Raw genomic sequence first — 19,077 nt, 5'->3', positions numbered from 1 at the left:
CAGATCCAGGTAGTGGACAGGAGAGAGTGTGTGTAAAAGACAAGAGATGTGTGCATGTAGTAGTTTGGGAACGAAAGAATAACGGGTAAATGAAAAGGGTAGTCAAAAATAATTCGATAGAAGAATGGACACGGTCACTAAGGATGACGGAGGGAGGGTCGAACACGAGAACAAATAATAAAACAGGTAGTTTTGACAAGCCCAAAATACGAAACAAAGTGAAATTTAACATTCCTGTAACAAAACAACAGGACCCACCCACCCTAGCTTGGAATTCACTGAAAATAACGGAAACTTTACGCTAAACGGCGTAAAGATTTTTTATTGCTGTTCTCATGCCCAAGTAAATTGAGGAAAGGAATTCTGCAACACTCGTTGGCCATTGCTTATATCCAAACTAAATTTCAAGAATTCTAGAGAATAATACGCCTTTGTTCATGAACAATTGGTTGTATCACATTACTCCATTATTTTTCACATTAACATATGTGTTTTTAGTTTTGATTGATTTCTTTTACACCTAATACCATCCAGAAACCAATAACTTCCATAAAATACCATTCTATGTATAAATCATTTGATAGATTAAATAAATTGAGCATCTTCATTCTCTGTATACCCATGTATGTTGGACAAAAAAAATGTTTGAAGTATTATTATTACTTAGAATTATTGTGCTATTTTGATGAAATAATATTGCAGTTTTACACACAATTCTTATATCTTTCAGAAAATTTTTTCAAAATTTATTTCAAGTTAATTATATAAACTGTTATCAGTTGAAGTCTAATTGGTGTGGGACATAGTTTTTACTTTTTTTTGGTAGATTCATTTTTGTTTTAAATTTACTCTTAATTTTTACTATCACTTTAAGCAAAAGGAAATTTTTAAATGTAGAAAAAATGACAGGTGTATAATTTGCTGATGAGAGACGAACTTAGTTTATGACATAGAAAATACACAAATTCATATAAAAATATTGTTTGATGGTAATTGTATAAAGAGATGAGCTTGAATGATTTTTATACATTTATAGCTGGTTTGTAATAAATATTTTTGCTACCTTAGGCTATAAACAATTAAAGCCAGTCAACATTATTCTCATATTTATTATTATTTTAATCAGCTTACACATATTTTATTTATGCATATCCTGCTAAATTAATGTAGAACATTTTGAAAAATTATGTAAATTAAAAAGAAAACTTTTTTTAGGTTACAATCATTTAAAAAAAAAGTTATATATCTCATTTAAATGGCTAGATATGTATGTAAAGATTTTAAAATAAAATTTTTATACTGTAAGTGTTAACAAAACAATTTTTTTAATTTTTGCTTAACACGGTATCAATGCTTTTATTTACTTGCAAGTTTGTTTATCTATTGATTTAATTACAGAAAAGAAGCACAAATGTGGGCAGATGGTGATGCATATAGAAAATTAATTAAAGGAAACCCGAATGCATTTCCTGAACATAAAATTGGGCTCTACAGTGTTAAATTTAAGGCTCTAAACAAGAGACTGACATCATCACAGAAACTGAAGAAAGCTTCTGATACTCTTTCAAGAATATTACATAAAGTAGATACTATGAAAATTGATGATCAAAAAGATGAGGATAAGAGTAAAAATGGAATTGATAATGGGAAAAAATTTGCTGCTTCAGATATTGTTAATGTAATTTTTTTATTGCTGAAATTTATGCTTTAGCTATGATAACTATAAGCTATTCAGATAATTGTTCTTATAACAACCTGCTGTTATAATTACAGATTTGCTGTTAATAGTTTGAATTTCATTTTTATTGCTTGTTAATGTGATTCTTTAATATGCTAAGTATAGTAATGAGGGATATAATTAATTATTTAAAAAGCTTAGCTTGCCGACAAAGATTGGATCATTGACTGGCATAGTGGTAATGTATGACACTTTTGACTATATATTATTATGATTACTAGTGTTGTCATATGTAATGGCTAAGTTTTATGCCATCTTTGTGTTTACCATTGATAACTAAAAATGTTTAATTACTGAAAATTTGTTTATATACCAATACAAAATAAAATTTATAAATAGTATAAAATTTAAAATATAATCTTATATAATTCATGTTAAACAGAAATTTTTTAAGTAAAAGCAGTTTTGAAATTACACATTTTAAAATTAAATGATGAATCTAAAAAAATTGATTCGCCAAAAACTGATCACCTATTGTCATTTTTGAAATGAAGTAAATGTAAAAAATTAATGTTAGTGTAATCCAGCAAAACTGAAATTGTGCTGGATACACCCATGACAATTGAGAGAAAGGAAAGATTTTAATAAGTCATATATGTTGATATGTAGAAATTGAGTTTTTAGATGGTGCCTTGTATCAGTGTGGGAAATGGCACTATTCTGAATTACTTACAACGTATAAATTTTAATTGTAAATAATTCAAGAAAATGTGGTTTTTTTGGCATTTGCCATTTAGGGTTTTATGAAATATATGCAAAAGTAAATGTAAAATACATATCAGAAGATAAACAGTCATTGTGATTCAGATATTTGACTGATTAAGTTGATATTAAGTGGTTTATATTCTTCCATTCTAAAGAAAAAATTGTAATGTTTTGCAAATGACAGATTTATTAAAATTTTGATATTACAGTCTGAGAATAGCAACTTAACACGCTGTGATGATCTTTAAGTTTATTTAATTCACCATCCTAAACAATTATTTTCATATCTGAAGACTGAGGGGTTATAATAGTTATTTAATGCTTTTAAAATATACTGATTAGAACCCCAAAGAGGGTGATAATGCAGATCTTGGCAGTATATTCCCATCAAGAATGCTAATTGCTGTATCCTCTCTACAGGCCTGGATCACATGGATTTGCTGTAAAGTAGAACTTAATGTATTAACAGAAACATGCAAAAAAGTGTTTTATTTCAGTGTTTGTAATTTGGTTAAAAAATAAGGTCAGATGATGGGAATAGAAGTAATCAGACAAGATTACAAAATGAACTACTGGTGAACTTTGCAATTACAAAGTATGAAACCTAATAAGAAATATAGCTTTAGAGGAATAAATTTTTATAAAGATCTGTCATTGCTATGATAGTTTTAAAGTACATTACATTGAATAAATCTATCAATAAATAAAAATAGACAATAAAATTAAAAAAAAAATATATAGAAAATTTGAAAGATAAAGGAACTTTTACCTGAAACAAAAGTATTTAAATAATTTCAATACGTTTTAAAATAAGTTAATTCTGAAAATTAAAAGATAACTTAAATTTTATTAATATAAATGTTAAAATATTAAAAATAAATAGTTTAAGCTAGACCAATAAACAAAACACAACAGTATTCTCAATTCTACTACTTGAACCAAAAACAACTGCCTACAGAGTAGATCTGTGTGATTTGGATGAGGTGCAGCCATCACACAGATCCACATGAACCAGCATGAATATGTTCAGTGCCAAAATTAAAGGGGAAAAAACTGATGTTCAAATAATACTGCAGTAGAACGTAACGTAAACATATTACAAAAACACATAGTACAAAAAGATACAACAGTATTAATGAAAATAAGACCAGAGTATAGCTTAATGATAAAGAAGTAAAACTAAAAAATTGTTTCTAACCAGTGGCTCTTTGTTAAAAATACTGATCTAGTAGATCATTTCATATCAGACCATATTTGAAAGGATTGGATGAAGAGCAGTTAAAAATAAGAGAGATAAATTATCTAGATATTTTTTTGGAAGAACCCAAAAATCTTTTTAATATAAATATATTTTGTATTACAATGGAAAAAAGAATATAATGCTGTGATGATCCAAGTAGTAATTACAAGGTATGTGACCAAATTAACATTTTTCAAATAATATAAAAGCCTTATGAACTGGAACTTGGGGAATACCAAGGGGGATTTAGGCCATGGAGAGGTTGCCCGGAGCAAATAATATCCCTAAAACTTATGATGGACTTATATAAAAGACGGAAAAAACAACTAATAATCACCTTCGTCGACTTTAAAAGGGCCTATGATTGTATACACCGACCATCCATGCTGAATATTCTGAGAAACCTGGGCCTTCACCCTAAACTCGTAAACATGATAAAATTAACTTTAACCAATACCCAGTCCAGAGTGAAATTCAGAGGTGAACTCTCTCAACCCTTCTACATAAAAACTGGATTGAGGCAAGGAGACGGCCTCTCACCACTCCTTTTTAACTGCGCCCTTGAATTTGTCATGAGAAAATGGTATGAAATAAATCCCAAAAATATAAAAATGGGTACTAAGAAAAACTCCATCACACTAAATTGCCTAGGATTTGCAGATGACCTCGCTCTTTTAGCAAATAATATTCAAGAAGCCAAAACACAAATCATGAGCCTTCAAAACCTAGCACAAAAGATAGGGCTTCATATCTCTTTCAAAAAAACTGAACTAATGGCCATAGATCCTCTGGTAATAGAGCACATTACGGTAAACAATCAGAAAATTAAAATAGTAAAACAATTTAAATATCTAGGGGAAATAATAACTTATAATTTAAATGAAAAAGTGACATGGCAAAACAGGACAAATAAAATGATTAAATCCCAAAAATTAACTTGGTCAACATATAACAAAAAATGCCTTTCTGCTAAAACAAAACTTAAACATTATAAAACTGTAGTACAGCCAGAAGTCACCTACGGAAGCGAGACTCTTTTCAAAATCACTCAGAAAAACCGAATTGAAAAAATTCTGAAAATAGAGAGGAGAATTGTCAGAACGTGTATCAATAAAAAACACCAAAAAGAAGGCCAATGGTGGATTGTGCCAAATGAGGTGGTGTATCGAGAAATAGAGCCTGTTACTGATACTATGTGGAAAAAAAGAATCTCTTTCTTCGGTCATCTCATAAGGACACCGCAAACAAGACTGTCAAGAAATATCATTGAAAAGCTCTGGTTCCAAAAGCTAGAAGTAGGATGGATCAAAGAAATTAGAGAAGATATGAAAGAATTGGGAATTTCCCTGACTGACCTACAGAATAAAACTGGAAAAATTACAAAGCTAAAAGATAAAAGCATTAGATTTAAACAAAAGACAGACAAACGACAAAATACAACGAAGAGGGTGTTTACGGATGAAGAAAAGAAAGCAAGATCTGAACGGATGAAGAAATACTGGGCAGCTCAAAAGAGTAAAATAACACGCTTTTCTCAGAAAAGATCCAACTAAAATTGACTTAAGTGGTCCCATGTTGGCTGTAAAAGCATAATAATAATAAAAAGCCTTATTAGAAATGTAAAGGCTTCTTGTTCTAATAAAAGTGATTTTTATTAGTGCAGTTTAATACAAAATATTCTACGTGATGGTTTTTTAGTGGTATAACAAATAGATTTGTAATATAGAAATGGGTTTCGTTAAATGTAGTTTTATTTATTCTAAAGTTATTGACCATACCTATTTTATAGGGAAAACTATTTGTCAAGGTGTGAGAGTGGCCCTTGAGTTTTATCAAATTTCAGATTATGCTAGGTATTATATGAATACACTCATGTACCATTTACTTTTCACTGTGTATATTAGTATATGATGTATTAAATTAATTACTCTTATTCACTTATCGGGAATAAACCAGTCGAAATGCAGTGAGTGAAATACAACATCGACTGTTGTTTGTCGCGGACAGTATTGAATTCTTAACGTATTTAATTTACTAGCATTAAAAGTTCAGAAATTTTGTAAGTTATTTTGGAGAAAATGATATGCTTAACAATGAAGTAGGAATTAATGTAGTGTTAGATACATTTTACTCAGCTGGTAAGATTAAATACATTAGTCTCACCTAACTATGGGTGATGGACAGCTCTACTATCTAGAGTATTTTGGTCTACTCATGAGATAGAACAAGCTTGCCTAACTTCACAGGGAGTTTACTTAATAATGTGAAAGAAAGAAGCATGATAGGCTATAGACTACCTTGTACCAAAAGGAATTTTTTGATAAGATATAGACAGTCAAGTTGTTTCAAGATCAGTACAAAATTCAGATAGTATTTACCATAGAAACCCAGACAATATGGAATCAAAATACTTGCTGGTGTATGTGTAGGTTTATATGTGTGTGTTTAACAGCTATTTTGAAATATATCTTTTAAAAGAATCAGATGAATCACTTTTTCAACAGATATAAGGTATAGTACTTTTAAAAAAATGTATCGGTCAATAATTCCACCATCAACAATCTATTATTCAGTCAATGTAATGAATGGTTCTAGATAGAAATCTAACTTTTTGCTATAATTAAAAGAAAATCATTATGGTAAACACAGAAGCAGACCAACAAACAAGGTATCTGGTAAAGTGTTTGGTTTGGGAAAGCAGTTTAGTTTTTGTTGAGTTCCACATATCCCAAATTGTATAGAAATGATTTCTAGGTATTGTCAATGAGTGACAGAGATGACATAATTATTCTACATGTATTGCATGAAAGCCATACATGGTCACATTTTACAATATCGCAAAAGAAGGAATACAGCTTGATTTACTCAAAGCACAGTATTCAGTTGAAAGAATTGTTTTTTTTTCTAGTCCCCAATTAGTTTTTTTTACTATTATTCAGTCAATTATTCATCTATTATTAGTCATCTATTATTCAGTCAATGTAATGAATGGTTCTAGATAGAAATCTAACTTTTTGCTATAATTAAAAGAAAATCATTATGGTAAACACAGAAGCAGACCAACAAACAAGGTATCTGGTAAAGTGTTTGGTTTGGGAAAGCAGTTTAGTTTTTGTTGAGTTCCACATATCCCAAATTGTATAGAAATGATTTCTAGGTATTGTCAATGAGTGACAGAGATGACATAATTATTCTACATGTATTGCATGAAAGCCATACATGGTCACATTTTACAATATCGCAAAAGAAGGAATACAGCTTGATTTACTCAAAGCACAGTATTCAGTTGAAAGAATTGTTTTTTTTTCTAGTCCCCAATTAGTTTTTTTTACTCTGATGGATGTACCTGGTGTTAGTGTAGAAGTTATTTTTCCATCAGCGCAAGTGAGAACATCTAAAGAAGATGTATAGTTTTTTAAATTGCGAACAATAATTTAAACTTGCGTAACATACGTTACGCAAACACTATTTCCTTGTCTTTATACAAGGATTCTGGAAGAGAAACTGGTTATTAAGGAAACTAAATATCAAGAAATTGATGTAGTGACCAGATAATTTAAAGTACTAGAAGAGTAAAATATTGATCCTGTTTATAAGAAAAACTGAAAAAAAGAGCATTAAGATGAGCTAAGTATAACACTATCTGTAAAAAACTCACATTTCAGTATATAGATTGTTTTACAGAGATAAATAGAAAACAGAGGACTCAAGATTTACTGCCCCCCCCCCCCCCCCCCCCATTTGTCATCGCCAAGTTTTTATTAATTTTAGAGAAAATATATCTAAGTTTATGTTTTTTGCAAACATAATGCACTTGGTTATCTAAGAAATGGTTAGATCAGCATTGCATATAAGGTAATGCTAGTGGTGGTTAGTAAGGTAGGTTAGTAATAAAAAAAACTATCATTTACTCTTCCAATGTTCTATAAATATTGAAACATTCAAATTTCCCTAAAGCAGTAAGTTCTGAATAGAACTAATTAAAATCATTGTTGCTTTTTAATCTTTTCTAATGTATGCAACAGTATAAATTGTTACCATTTATTATTGTTAGTGACAGAAAGTAAATATAGCATACTTTTTTCTTAGATATTAACTCGAGGACATGAGAAATTTCCTGACTAAAACACACGTGCAGCCAGTGTTATTTTAAAATTAGTATTCTCTGGAAATTAATTAATTAAACATGTTTTTGATTTTTTATAGCATTAATCCTATTTCATAAACTTTTATTTTCAACTTGCCACTTCCGAGACGTTTATGTCTCGATACAAATATGTAAGGGAGATAGTATCTCCCATCGCACCCATCATCCCACACAATGCTTTAGCATTAAACTACATTATTTTAGATGATACTTTCCCCTTCTTTTTTGAAATTCAAGCAAAATAAAAATATATTTTGTTTTAAAATAGCGTATTTTATTACAGGTATACATTACCTGTATCAATTATAATATAGGTGATGTATTTCAGGTAGAATATACATTTCTGTTAAGAGGCAGATTAGTGATTGTAGATATATGTATGTGTAAAAAAAATTTTTATTGATTATTTATCATTGTTACTGTTATAATAAATGTAATTGTTTTTCAGGAATCTAATTGGAAAGAATTGAGGCACTGCAGAAGTAATAGTGGTTTGACTCAGGGTGACAGATTAAATCATATAAAAGCATTACGAAGAATACAACATCCCCATACACGGTCTATCAACACAACTCCTATTCAGTAAGTTGAAAGGTCTTAATTAAATATTTAGAACAAATAATTTGTTCTATTATTTTTATCATTTTTCCTCATGTTTACTGTTTTTTCTCATAAAAATTTTAAAGTACTGGAGCACTGTGGAAATATCTGATAATAAATAATGTTGAGCATAACAGAAAAATGTAATTAATGTAACTTAGAATTATAGGAAGAGCTGGCGTCCTGATAGGTAACTTGGTCACTAATGTGACTTTTAGTGCAACTCCTGGTGAGGAGTTGCACTAAATATCCTATGTGGATTCACAAGCAGTCCCTGGACTGATCACCTGAAAGAGTTTTAATCTCACTGAGCTCCACATAAAAAAATGCTACCCTGCTGGCTGCTGGAAGATGTCAACAGCTGTCACTGTTGGAAACTGGATGGCAGCCAACGCAATTTCCAAAGAATCTTAAGAAGAAGAGAGGGCAATAAAACCTATGAAAAGATTGCCTCTGATCAGGGTAGTTTACTGTATTTCCTAAGACAAATTATTGTAACATATTTTCAGCAGGATTCATTTGCTGTGGTTTTCTTGTTACCTAATAGCATTGATTTCGACTGATATGTATAGTGACTGCTCAAAAACGAACATTTAACAATATGAAAGGAGTACGAAACATGAGAGAATGAGAAATTTACAAAGAAAAGTGTTACAGGAATAATAAACTGGCTGAAAACAAATCTTCTGTGTGAAAATTCTGTTATAATCATTTCAGTTTTCACTTTTTTATTGTTAGATTATATGACAAGGAAAATATTGCTATCCATTCAGAAAATAATCCCATTTCTGAATAATTCTATTTCGTGTCATTTTAAGTTCTCTGAATTAAATATTAAAATCATGGTTACAAGATAGTGTGTTTGTAAGTGTTTTATCATGAAATCATGGAATTTAACATGGTAACTTTTGTATTAGTATTTTAAGCTAGATAATGGACTGCAGTATACAATCATCAATACCTGTAGAAATTATGTCATACAAAATCTAACATAATCCCTCACCTTTATTAAAAATTTGCAATTTATTAAATTTTATCAAACCTTTGATTTTAACCAGTCAAACCCTTTTTAGTCATTTATTTTTCTGTAATTAGGTGTTATCAGGGTAGGAAAAGTTGTAAACTTATCAGACAATTAGATGGCAATAAATTGCTGTCACCAAAAATAGGAGTTCTGTAATTTACGAGGCATATTATAAATTAAGGGCCATTTGGTCATTAAAAAAAATTAACTCGTGAGAAAAGATTTTTACCTACAGTTTTAGTTTACTACATATCTACTTCACTTTTCTACATAATGCCATTCAGTTCTAAGCACGTTTTGTAACACTGCATCAGTTTCTTTAACCCCTTTTCATAGAAGTTCACCGCCTGAGAATTGAACCTGTTGACAGCGGCAGCTTGAGTTTCTCATCATTTTCAAACCATTGTCCACCAAACTACTTTTTCAAATGCAAGAAGAGGAAGCAGTCACTAGGTGCAAGGTCGAGACTATATGGATAGTGGTCAAAAGGTTCCCAACAAAAATCTTGAATCATCTTGGTTAAAGCATTGGTGTGAGGACATGCATTCTCATGAAGGAGGATTACGCCGTACGACAGTTTTTCCCGCATCTTCAATTTTGGTGAACATTTCACAGTACATGTCAGCTGTAATTGTTGATCCACGTTCCATGAAATCAACCAAAATGACGCCCTTTTCATCCCAAAAAACAGTAGTCAACATTTTTCAACTGAGTACGGAGATTGCTTAAACTTTTCCAGTTTTGGGGAACTTGAGTGGCACCACTGTATTGAATGTTGTTTCGATTCTGTGTTGGTATAGAATATCCACGTCTTGTCGCCCATAACAATGTGGGAAAACAAATCATTTCCATCTTGTCGATAGCAGTCCAAAAACGCTCATCCACTGCATATTCTTTGCTCTTTGTGTTGGTCAGTGAGCATTTTCAGTACCCACCTTGCACACAATTTGTGATATCCGGGCTTTTCTGTGACAATTGTTTAGATAGAGATGCATCCAACATGTGGAAATTCATAGCATAATTTGAACAATTTTACTGACACAATTGCAGACAGTAAGCTGGTAGGTGCATTGTCTTGGTGAAAAAGAACCGTCCTTTTTTCTTTATTTCCTCAACTAGACAATTCAGCAAAGATGCATAATATTCTCAAAAAGTCAATAAAGAAGTCAGTATTCAAAAGAGCTAATAAAAATTTTACCACAAGCATTCTAGAAGATAGTGGCATCATCTTTCCTGCTAATGGACTGTTTTCACCTTTTTTAGAGTAATTTCCCCACTGCAACCCACTGTTTTTACTCTTCCTTGGTTGCAGGATGGTAATGATGTGTTTAAGTCGCATCAACTAATGAAACTGCACAAAAATTATATTAGAACGTTCCCAAACTGTCTTAAAAATGTTTACTTGTTCATAATTTTGATCAGTTGTGAGAAAACATGACAAAAATCTTGCAGATGATTTTCACCTATGCAAGTATTTGTGTGAAATATAATGGATTCATTCATTTGAGATCTCTGTTGTCTAAGCAATTTCACACACTTTCTACCTTTTGTTCTCTGCAGCTGTAACTTCAACAGGCCATCCAAAACATTCAGCATTGTTTTTGATTATATGACTACTCTATAAATAACCAAACCACTTGTAAACTGTTTTAATTGATGGAGTTGACTCCAGTTTAATAATTATCCAGTTTGACTTTTCAGTTTTGCCATTCAAAAAGTAATTTTTGATCACTATACGTGATTCTCTTTTGGTCATTTTTAAAAAATCTCAGTACTTGATTGACTCAAACGACTGGCAACAATAATATTATGAATGTATCCGAGTGAAACTTGGTTTACAGGAAACAAAGAATGACCTCAACAATATATATTATGAGCGCTATCATTTCACTTTGCGTGGATTTATCAAACACCCCTCATAAATATATATAAATAATAAAAAATAATGTGTGAAATTGTTTTAAAGCAATTTTCAACAAAATGATGAAATATTGATGAATTTATTTAACTTGTGCGCTATTTTACAACATTATCCTACACTGCAATGATGTTTTAAAAATACTGTAATGCAGTAAATAAATAAATTTTTGTTTTAAAGGTTCTACCTGTGAATTTTTTGCATTGCCTGTATCTGTCATTAAAAGTTCATATGTCAATTAAGTTAATAAACAGTCCTTTCAGCTTAGAAAAAAGTAAGACACTAGAATCTTGGAAATTTAAACAAGTTTACCTTGAAAATTAAACTACAAAATGGATTCTGTTTTCTTTTTTAGCAAAAGAACAAAAAATTATAAAAAAGTTATGTATATACAATAAGCAATGAAAATCAATATGCTTTATTTTGGAAAAGTCTGTTTGCTATCTAAATTGTTTTCCTGATGCACTTCATTTATCTGAAACTGTTTTTTATCACTTTGCTATTGGAAACCCAGACAAAACATACAAAGTCTTCATCTTTCCACGTGAAAGTTTACTTAGTGGCTGTATTTTCATTTCATTCAGAATCACTACTATCTCGTACAGTCCTAGAAATATTTTTATGGTTTCATTATTCATTTAAATTACAAAAGTTACAATCTATTACAAATTTGTCTAGTGAATATCTGAAAATGAAGTGCCATTTTGTAGATTTTTTAATTGAAACCATTTAGATAAAGTCAAGCTTTCCTTCAAGATCATTACTGACATATGGAAATTTGGCAAGTCCTGTTTTGCTTTGACGGTTATATATTGTCTTTTACGTTATGTATTTTCTTTGTACCGCGTAAAAGTCAAACTGTGTTGAATATAGAAATTTTGATGTGAGATTTTTAAGCAGGATTTTTTTTTTTTATCAAATTTAAAACCACAGGCCAATAAAAATAAGATTTGAAACTTATAATCGCTTCATAAACACAAATATATCACTTGTAAACACAAATATAGAATTCAGCAGCAAGAAAATAATTTTATATGTTATGTTAAATTAGGTAACTGAACATCAGCTTGACAATTGTCAGTTAACAGTAAAATCTTACTGTTTTCTTTTCAGATTGATTCATCCCATTGCCTATTTCTTTTTAAAAAATTGTAGATGTTATCAATGTCCTTTTGTTAGCTATGTAATTATCAGGAAGACATTTCACATTTTTAAATCCTTGGCTTTCTAATCTTCTTGTTAATAGTTGTTTTCATGTAGTGCTGCCATTCATGTTAACACACAATAAAATATTGAATCTACTTTTAACAAGCCTACCAACATGTTTTTCACCTGCAAATTTGTTTATGTTTTATCAGGAGTTAAATTGTAAATGTACCTACTTCATTTCCATTGTAAATTGTAGTAGTCCTTTCTTAAATCCAGCCACACACTTCTTAACCAGTTGTTGATGCACTTTGTCAACCAAAGAAGCTTCTTCATTTATTCTTCCATAAACTATATTGTTTCTGTTTTTAAAAAAAACTTCATCAGTGTATTACGTCCATAAAGTCCTTGTACTCTAATTGTATGGAAACCTTTTTGGCCTAAACTTTATACTATTCCAATAATTGCCATACCATGAGATGGTACTTGTTTGTACTTTAAACTACAAAGATCTTGAAAGTTTTCAATAAGAAGTCATCACTTTTTCACAGTTTTTAAGTTTCTTTTACAGTTTATCTGATTATTTTTAATCACTACCATTATTGAGTCCCAATATTTCCAAAATTGTAAATACAGTTATAAAATAAATTTTTTTATACTGATAAATTCAAAGAAACATTTTTCAATTATCATATCACATGCATTTTTTTAGAAACAATTACAATTTTGACATTTGAAGACCTGAACTGCTGCAGTCTTTTAAGACATGACACTTTCATAATACGAGATAGATTAAATTTGATAGGAAATGTATGAATACTGAACATACAGTAAATCCAAGTCTTACCAGAGTACAACAATCAGTGATCAGTACAAGATTGATTATTTGCAAATTGTTATTACTGTTAATACATCTGCTTATAAAAGACCTATTTTAGTTCAACCCAGAATGCAAAAGCTAAAACAGGTAGTGAGTGCTGTTCTGTGAAAATCTTGAAACAGGGTGAAAGGCTACAGTTTCTTACAGTGCCTCACATTTTGTAAGATATAATTTAACTATCTTTATTGCATACTAAAAAGGTCATTGACCCCCAAGTCTAACCTAGGCTCAGAAAAACATTTTGTTATGTGCCTCAGTAAATGTGAAACATCACAGGTTTGTTTTTTTTTATGTGATCTTAAGGGAACCTCAAGATGTATTTCCATAGAATGTCCGAGTTATTTTTCGTGCTGAATTTCAACTTTTTGGGAAAAAAGAGCGAGAATATTTATAGTGATCATGAAACGCCAGGTTTTTAACCTTCTTAAGAGTGGTGTTATGGGAAATTTATCTTTTTTTTCTTCTTTGGTCAGAACAAAACTGATCAAAGACTAATTACTGCAACTTAAAAGTATTACTCTCCATTTGTTAGAAGCTGTAATACTATTAGCTTATTTTCCTTTGCTAAAACAATAAAGAATAAATTTCTCTACAAATAGTAAATAAAATTATTATGAATCCATTACAGCTTCTTAATAAACAATAATTTTTACCATAAAGAGGAAAAATGGACTTTTGATTTTATGATGTTTAAAAACTTATATTTTAAAAATATAAGTTTCTACTTCCATCCACAAATTTCTACTTCATTCAACTTGATCTGTAACTACTTTCTCTTATAAGATAAGTTATAATTGTTTTAATTTTATTTTCTTGAATTTTTAGTTACAGCTTATCTGGCATACAACTTATCTGGCATAACAATGAATGAAAATTAATTTTCAGTTCTCTCTGTAAAGAAAATATTTAGCTGCTTTCTGCAGATGTCTGTTATATTTTGTAATATATTGTAATAATTTAATAAAATATATTGTAATTTTCTGTTACTGACTGTTAACAAGAGGTTTTACAATTTTTGTTATTTACTTCATTAATCCTATTTTCATGTAGATAATATTTTTTTTTAATATTGACAAAAAGGTTTTTGGGTTATGATCTGCATACATGTCTTTCCACAATTAATCACTTCATCTCAATTAGATTCAAATCAGGATGATAAATTGGAAGCCAAAGAATCTGAATTATACTAGTTAATGCAAGGATGGTAGTTCAAGGTTTGGTCAAACCCATCATATTTTAACACTGATAGCCCCTTACTGTACCCAACCACCATTTTGTTGTTGGATTCTAATTTCCAACACATCTTGGTCTTTTGATCCATAGATGAACAGTGCAGAGATTAAAGAAATTAACATACCTGGGGAGCTCTATGAACTTGCACAGGAATCGCTCTGTCAAAATTAACTTATGCATCCAGCTTTTGTTAAGATTAATATACATTTAGAAGCCATTACCTGACTGTGGACACTAAGCTTCGGTTTATAGGGTGTCATGTCTTCATGGTGTTATGTTTTCATGCAATTACTTTATCATGTGGATGTACTTTGTGGCTGTAATAACAGATGAATTCCTGTAGGTGTATTCTTAGAATTTTCTGGACTGATTATGTAACAAATGAAGAAGCGTTAAGTAGGTGTTAAAATTAAAAAAACATTTAAAAGAAGAAAAGTTGAATATCTGAGACATATAATGAACCACTGTGAGAGTTAATGAGGATTCCTTCCATCAGTTAATACTTCAGAGAAAGTGGCTAGTAATTGTGGACCTGATATAATGCTAGAACTGTAGAACTATTTGAGCCACAGTCAGCAAAATTGCTACTGTCATATGGATTGCCAACATCCTTTAAGGACTGACACACAAAGAAGAAGTAGAAATAATATAGGATCAATTATTAAAGATTTTAAACAGTATTATATTCTTTAAAATATATATAAAATGTGTATTAACATTGCTTAACAAAGCAATGATTTGCCTACTAGCTCTGAATCAAGAAAAGTGCAATTCTGGAAGCATCCAAAATACCATACAAATCAATAAAAAAGAGACACTGATGCCTTTTTTTGCACAAGTTCATCTGATTTGTTTAATTTTCTTACATTTTTGCGTCCTTTTTCAATCTCATCATATTTGCAATGTTCTGAAAGATCTCATAGATACAGTGCAAGCTTATGAAGAAATTGCAAATTAGAAAATCTATTTTTATTCTGTTGTTTCATCATGGATTAGGCAGATAATGTTGCATTGTCAGTAGTACTGTAGTATCCATAATTTTTTCTAAAAGATGAGCAAAATGCATCTATCCATAATTATTTCTTATCCTGTGCTTTATTGATTACTTATTTTATGTTATATCATTGCAGTACAACTAATGGAAGGATGACCAGTCGCAGTAAAAATCAAAATTTGAGCAGTGCCAGTAATCCGGTTTCATCTGGACCAGGATTTGGTTTACCAGTTAAGGTAGCTAAAGTTGCTGATCCACCGGTATCACATCAAAGCCAACCACATAAGCATACATCAAGGTCATCTATGATTATGATTAACAAAAGGTAAATAGTACTAAATTTATTAATGCTTGAATTTTTGTTTCTATTCATTACTTAGTATAAAATGTTGATATTTAGTGTGACAATATTAATCAGTAATATAATTTTTCATTTCAGCAATATTGTGATTTTTTTTACCGTGGTATTATAAAGTAAAATTCTGGATACAAGATATGTTTAAAAAATACTGAATTTTGTATGTGATGTGCCAGTAAACTATATCACATTGTTTTCTAGCAAGCAGCACAAGCAGGCAGTAATGTTTTTGAGTTCAGTTTGATATATAGATCCATGCATAAATTTATAAATGATGTGTCTATTAATAAAACAATGTTTTTTTCTCAATGTAGGTTTTGCATTCTAATCATCTCATAAGTGATATCTACTAATTTTGATAAAGAAATGTTTTGCTGGGATTTTGAAGAAAAGAATGAAAGTTATGTAATTTCCAAATGATTCATGTGATAAAATTGTAAGAAAGAAGTTTCAAATAAGAATTTATAATATGTAGTTGCTTAAAATTCATATCACTAGCACTATTAGATTCTCCATCCTGTGTCATACTTTTAACTGTTTTCTGTTTCTAATGAAGATAGAAATTTAATGTTAGCATAATTTGTTGAGAAAACTTATTCCTAAACAGTGCAGTGTAAGGAAGTAGAGAAATTGACATACCTGGGGAACTCTATGAACTTGCACAGGAATTGCTGTCAAAATTAATTAATAACACTGATAGAAAAAAAAAATTTTTTTATGTTTCTCTAAGTGTGATACCATTTCTTGAATTGTATTTTTGCATACATTACAGAGATCGGCAAATACAATTTTTCTATCACCCTTGGGTGTAAATAAATTACGCTTCAAAAAAAATTAAGGGAAAATATAGTTAAAATCTGTAAAATTTATAATTTTGTGTAGCCATACCTGTGTTACAATAATTTCACTGATGCTTTTCTTTTATAAATACCCTCAGGCACATCCTGAATTAATGTCCAACAGTAATCAGCTAGCATGTTAGTATTCCATTTCCCTTTATAGCGGCTTTTCATCACCAAAATGTCTTGGTGGAAACTTTCACCATGTTTGTCACTTATGTTTCTGAGGTTGTCCAGAAAAAATCCAAATATTAGTGGAGGAAATGTATTTTCAAAGACATTACTTTCCACAGCTCTGTATTAAGTAAGAAGTTGATTAACAATATTGTGGTAATTGTTGGATTTTTGTTTGCCAAGAAAAGTTTTGCAAACGTCTTTAAGCCTAAGCTGCACTTTCTACATTATTTAACATGAGTTAAATACATCATCTTTGACCAACTCTTATTTGAAGACCAACAGATATTCCTTCTTTAATTTTTCCTTCACTTGCATTCGGAAATTTCTGCCTGATGTACAAAAATTCGGGACTATCCTTCTTCACTGCTTTTACAGAATTTTTCATCAGTCCTAGCTTGATATGGAGAGGGGGTAAAAATATTTTTTTGGGTTCAACCAAGGGTTCATGAATATTATTTTTCCCATTTGAAGTTAAGTTGTCTCATTTCTTCCACTCTTTGGTAACAATGTTTATCCCTAGCTCAGCTGTCCCATTCGCAAAGAAAACACATGTACTTAGTACAGCCTAACTGCATGCCTAACAAGATAGCTATAATTTCCAATCATCACATATGTTCCCGCTACGTTTTTTATAATTTATTTTTTCAAGAACGTCTTTCATTACATTGTACATCTCTTTCAAATTAATACCATAAGTGATTGGTATCGAAGGATATTTGTTACTGTTGTGTAGTAGAACCTCTTTTAAACTATACTTGGACGAATCTATGAAAATGCGCTAGTCCTCAGGTTTATGAACTTGTCCTAAGTGCAACATAAACCTATCAATATTTGTGCAATAAACCAAATTATTTTCATCAATAAAATACTGAAAAAGTTCTTTTTGTTGGCTTCAAAAGCCCAAAATTTTTGTATTTTTTTGGAGTAAATTGCCACCTTGCACTCTTGATCCTAACAGTTCAGCTTGATTTTTTGATAAATTTAAATCCCTAACCAAGTGATTTCATTCATCTTGTGATATAGGATGTGGCTTATTGGAATATAATCCAAAATCATTGTTGTCTTCTTCAGTACTGCCTGATTTTTCATTTCTGCTTTTGAAACGTACATTCACAGGTGGCTCAAAAACTAGAATAATTTCACTGTGAGGTACAGGCCTGATTGCAGATTGCAATGAAGGATATTTTATAGTATTTTTAGATCTTTTAGAAATTCCAGATATACTTGTTAAACAAAAGTAACAATCAGTTACATGATCCTTTGGTTCACGCCAAACCATACGTACATCAAATGGCAAAGCCTTCCATGTACCTTTCAGTCATACTCTTAAATATACAGAACATTAGTGCATACTGTATGAGGAGCCCACGTCTTATCCTGATCACCAATTTTACATTGAAAGTACAAATGATATGCTTTTTTAATTAAAGGTCTAATGTTTCTTCTATTCGTTTTTGTGGTAAATGTAAATAAAAAAAGGCATCCATATCATTTTTCACAATTTTGAGGCATTATGACAGCATTTTTAACAAACTTAAGACAGCAATAAGACTAAACAAAATTAATTCATTCCTAAATCCAGTGCTTAATACATACAACACAGCTGTGTTTTCAGCTACATGTTTTGACCTGCACTGACATGATTAATCTTGTCCATGAAGGCTCACTCTTCAGTATTAGGTATGATGTCATAATATGTGACAATGATATGATTTAATTCTTTGTCTAGTATTATTTATTTATAGCTTACAAATTATGTTAACAAAGTTAAACAATAAATGAGCTAACAAAATACATTATAGGAGCTTAAAATATTGTTACGTTGAAAAATGAAAAAAAATCCTGTAATTAAAATTAAAACATTTTTCAGTAATTGTGCGTGTTAGAAAGATTCTGAGTACATATTCGTTTTCAGCATAAAAAAAAAAAAACAGAATAAAATCATATATTGCATATCATAAAAATGGTGTTTATCAGTGTAGTATATAGAACTGACACAACCAGCTTTTGTTAAGATTAGACCTACAATTAGAAGCCATCATCTGATTGTGTACACTAAGCTTCAGTTTATGAGGTGT

The 19,077-nt window shown here is 30.3% G+C and overlaps 1 protein-coding gene across 2 annotated transcripts in view; it reads left to right on the top strand.

The window, feature by feature from the left end:
- LOC142322836 (dual specificity protein phosphatase CDC14C-like) overlaps nucleotides 1-19,077 on the top strand; it is an 86,941-nt gene that overhangs the window by 44,170 nt on the left and 23,694 nt on the right. For both annotated transcript variants that reach the window (XM_075361908.1, XM_075361907.1), the window contains exons 9-11: nucleotides 1,399-1,678; nucleotides 8,279-8,412; nucleotides 15,762-15,950. In XM_075361908.1, coding sequence (XP_075218023.1) covers nucleotides 1,399-1,678; nucleotides 8,279-8,412; nucleotides 15,762-15,950 — 603 coding nt within the window. The remainder of the gene's footprint in view (nucleotides 1-1,398; nucleotides 1,679-8,278; nucleotides 8,413-15,761; nucleotides 15,951-19,077) is intronic.

Source organism: Lycorma delicatula, chromosome 4 (genome assembly GCF_047948215.1).
Source record: "Lycorma delicatula isolate Av1 chromosome 4, ASM4794821v1, whole genome shotgun sequence".
Taxonomy (NCBI): domain Eukaryota; kingdom Metazoa; phylum Arthropoda; class Insecta; order Hemiptera; family Fulgoridae; genus Lycorma; species Lycorma delicatula.
Note: the sequence above shows the minus strand (reverse complement) of the source record. Positions and strands in the feature narration are given on the sequence as shown.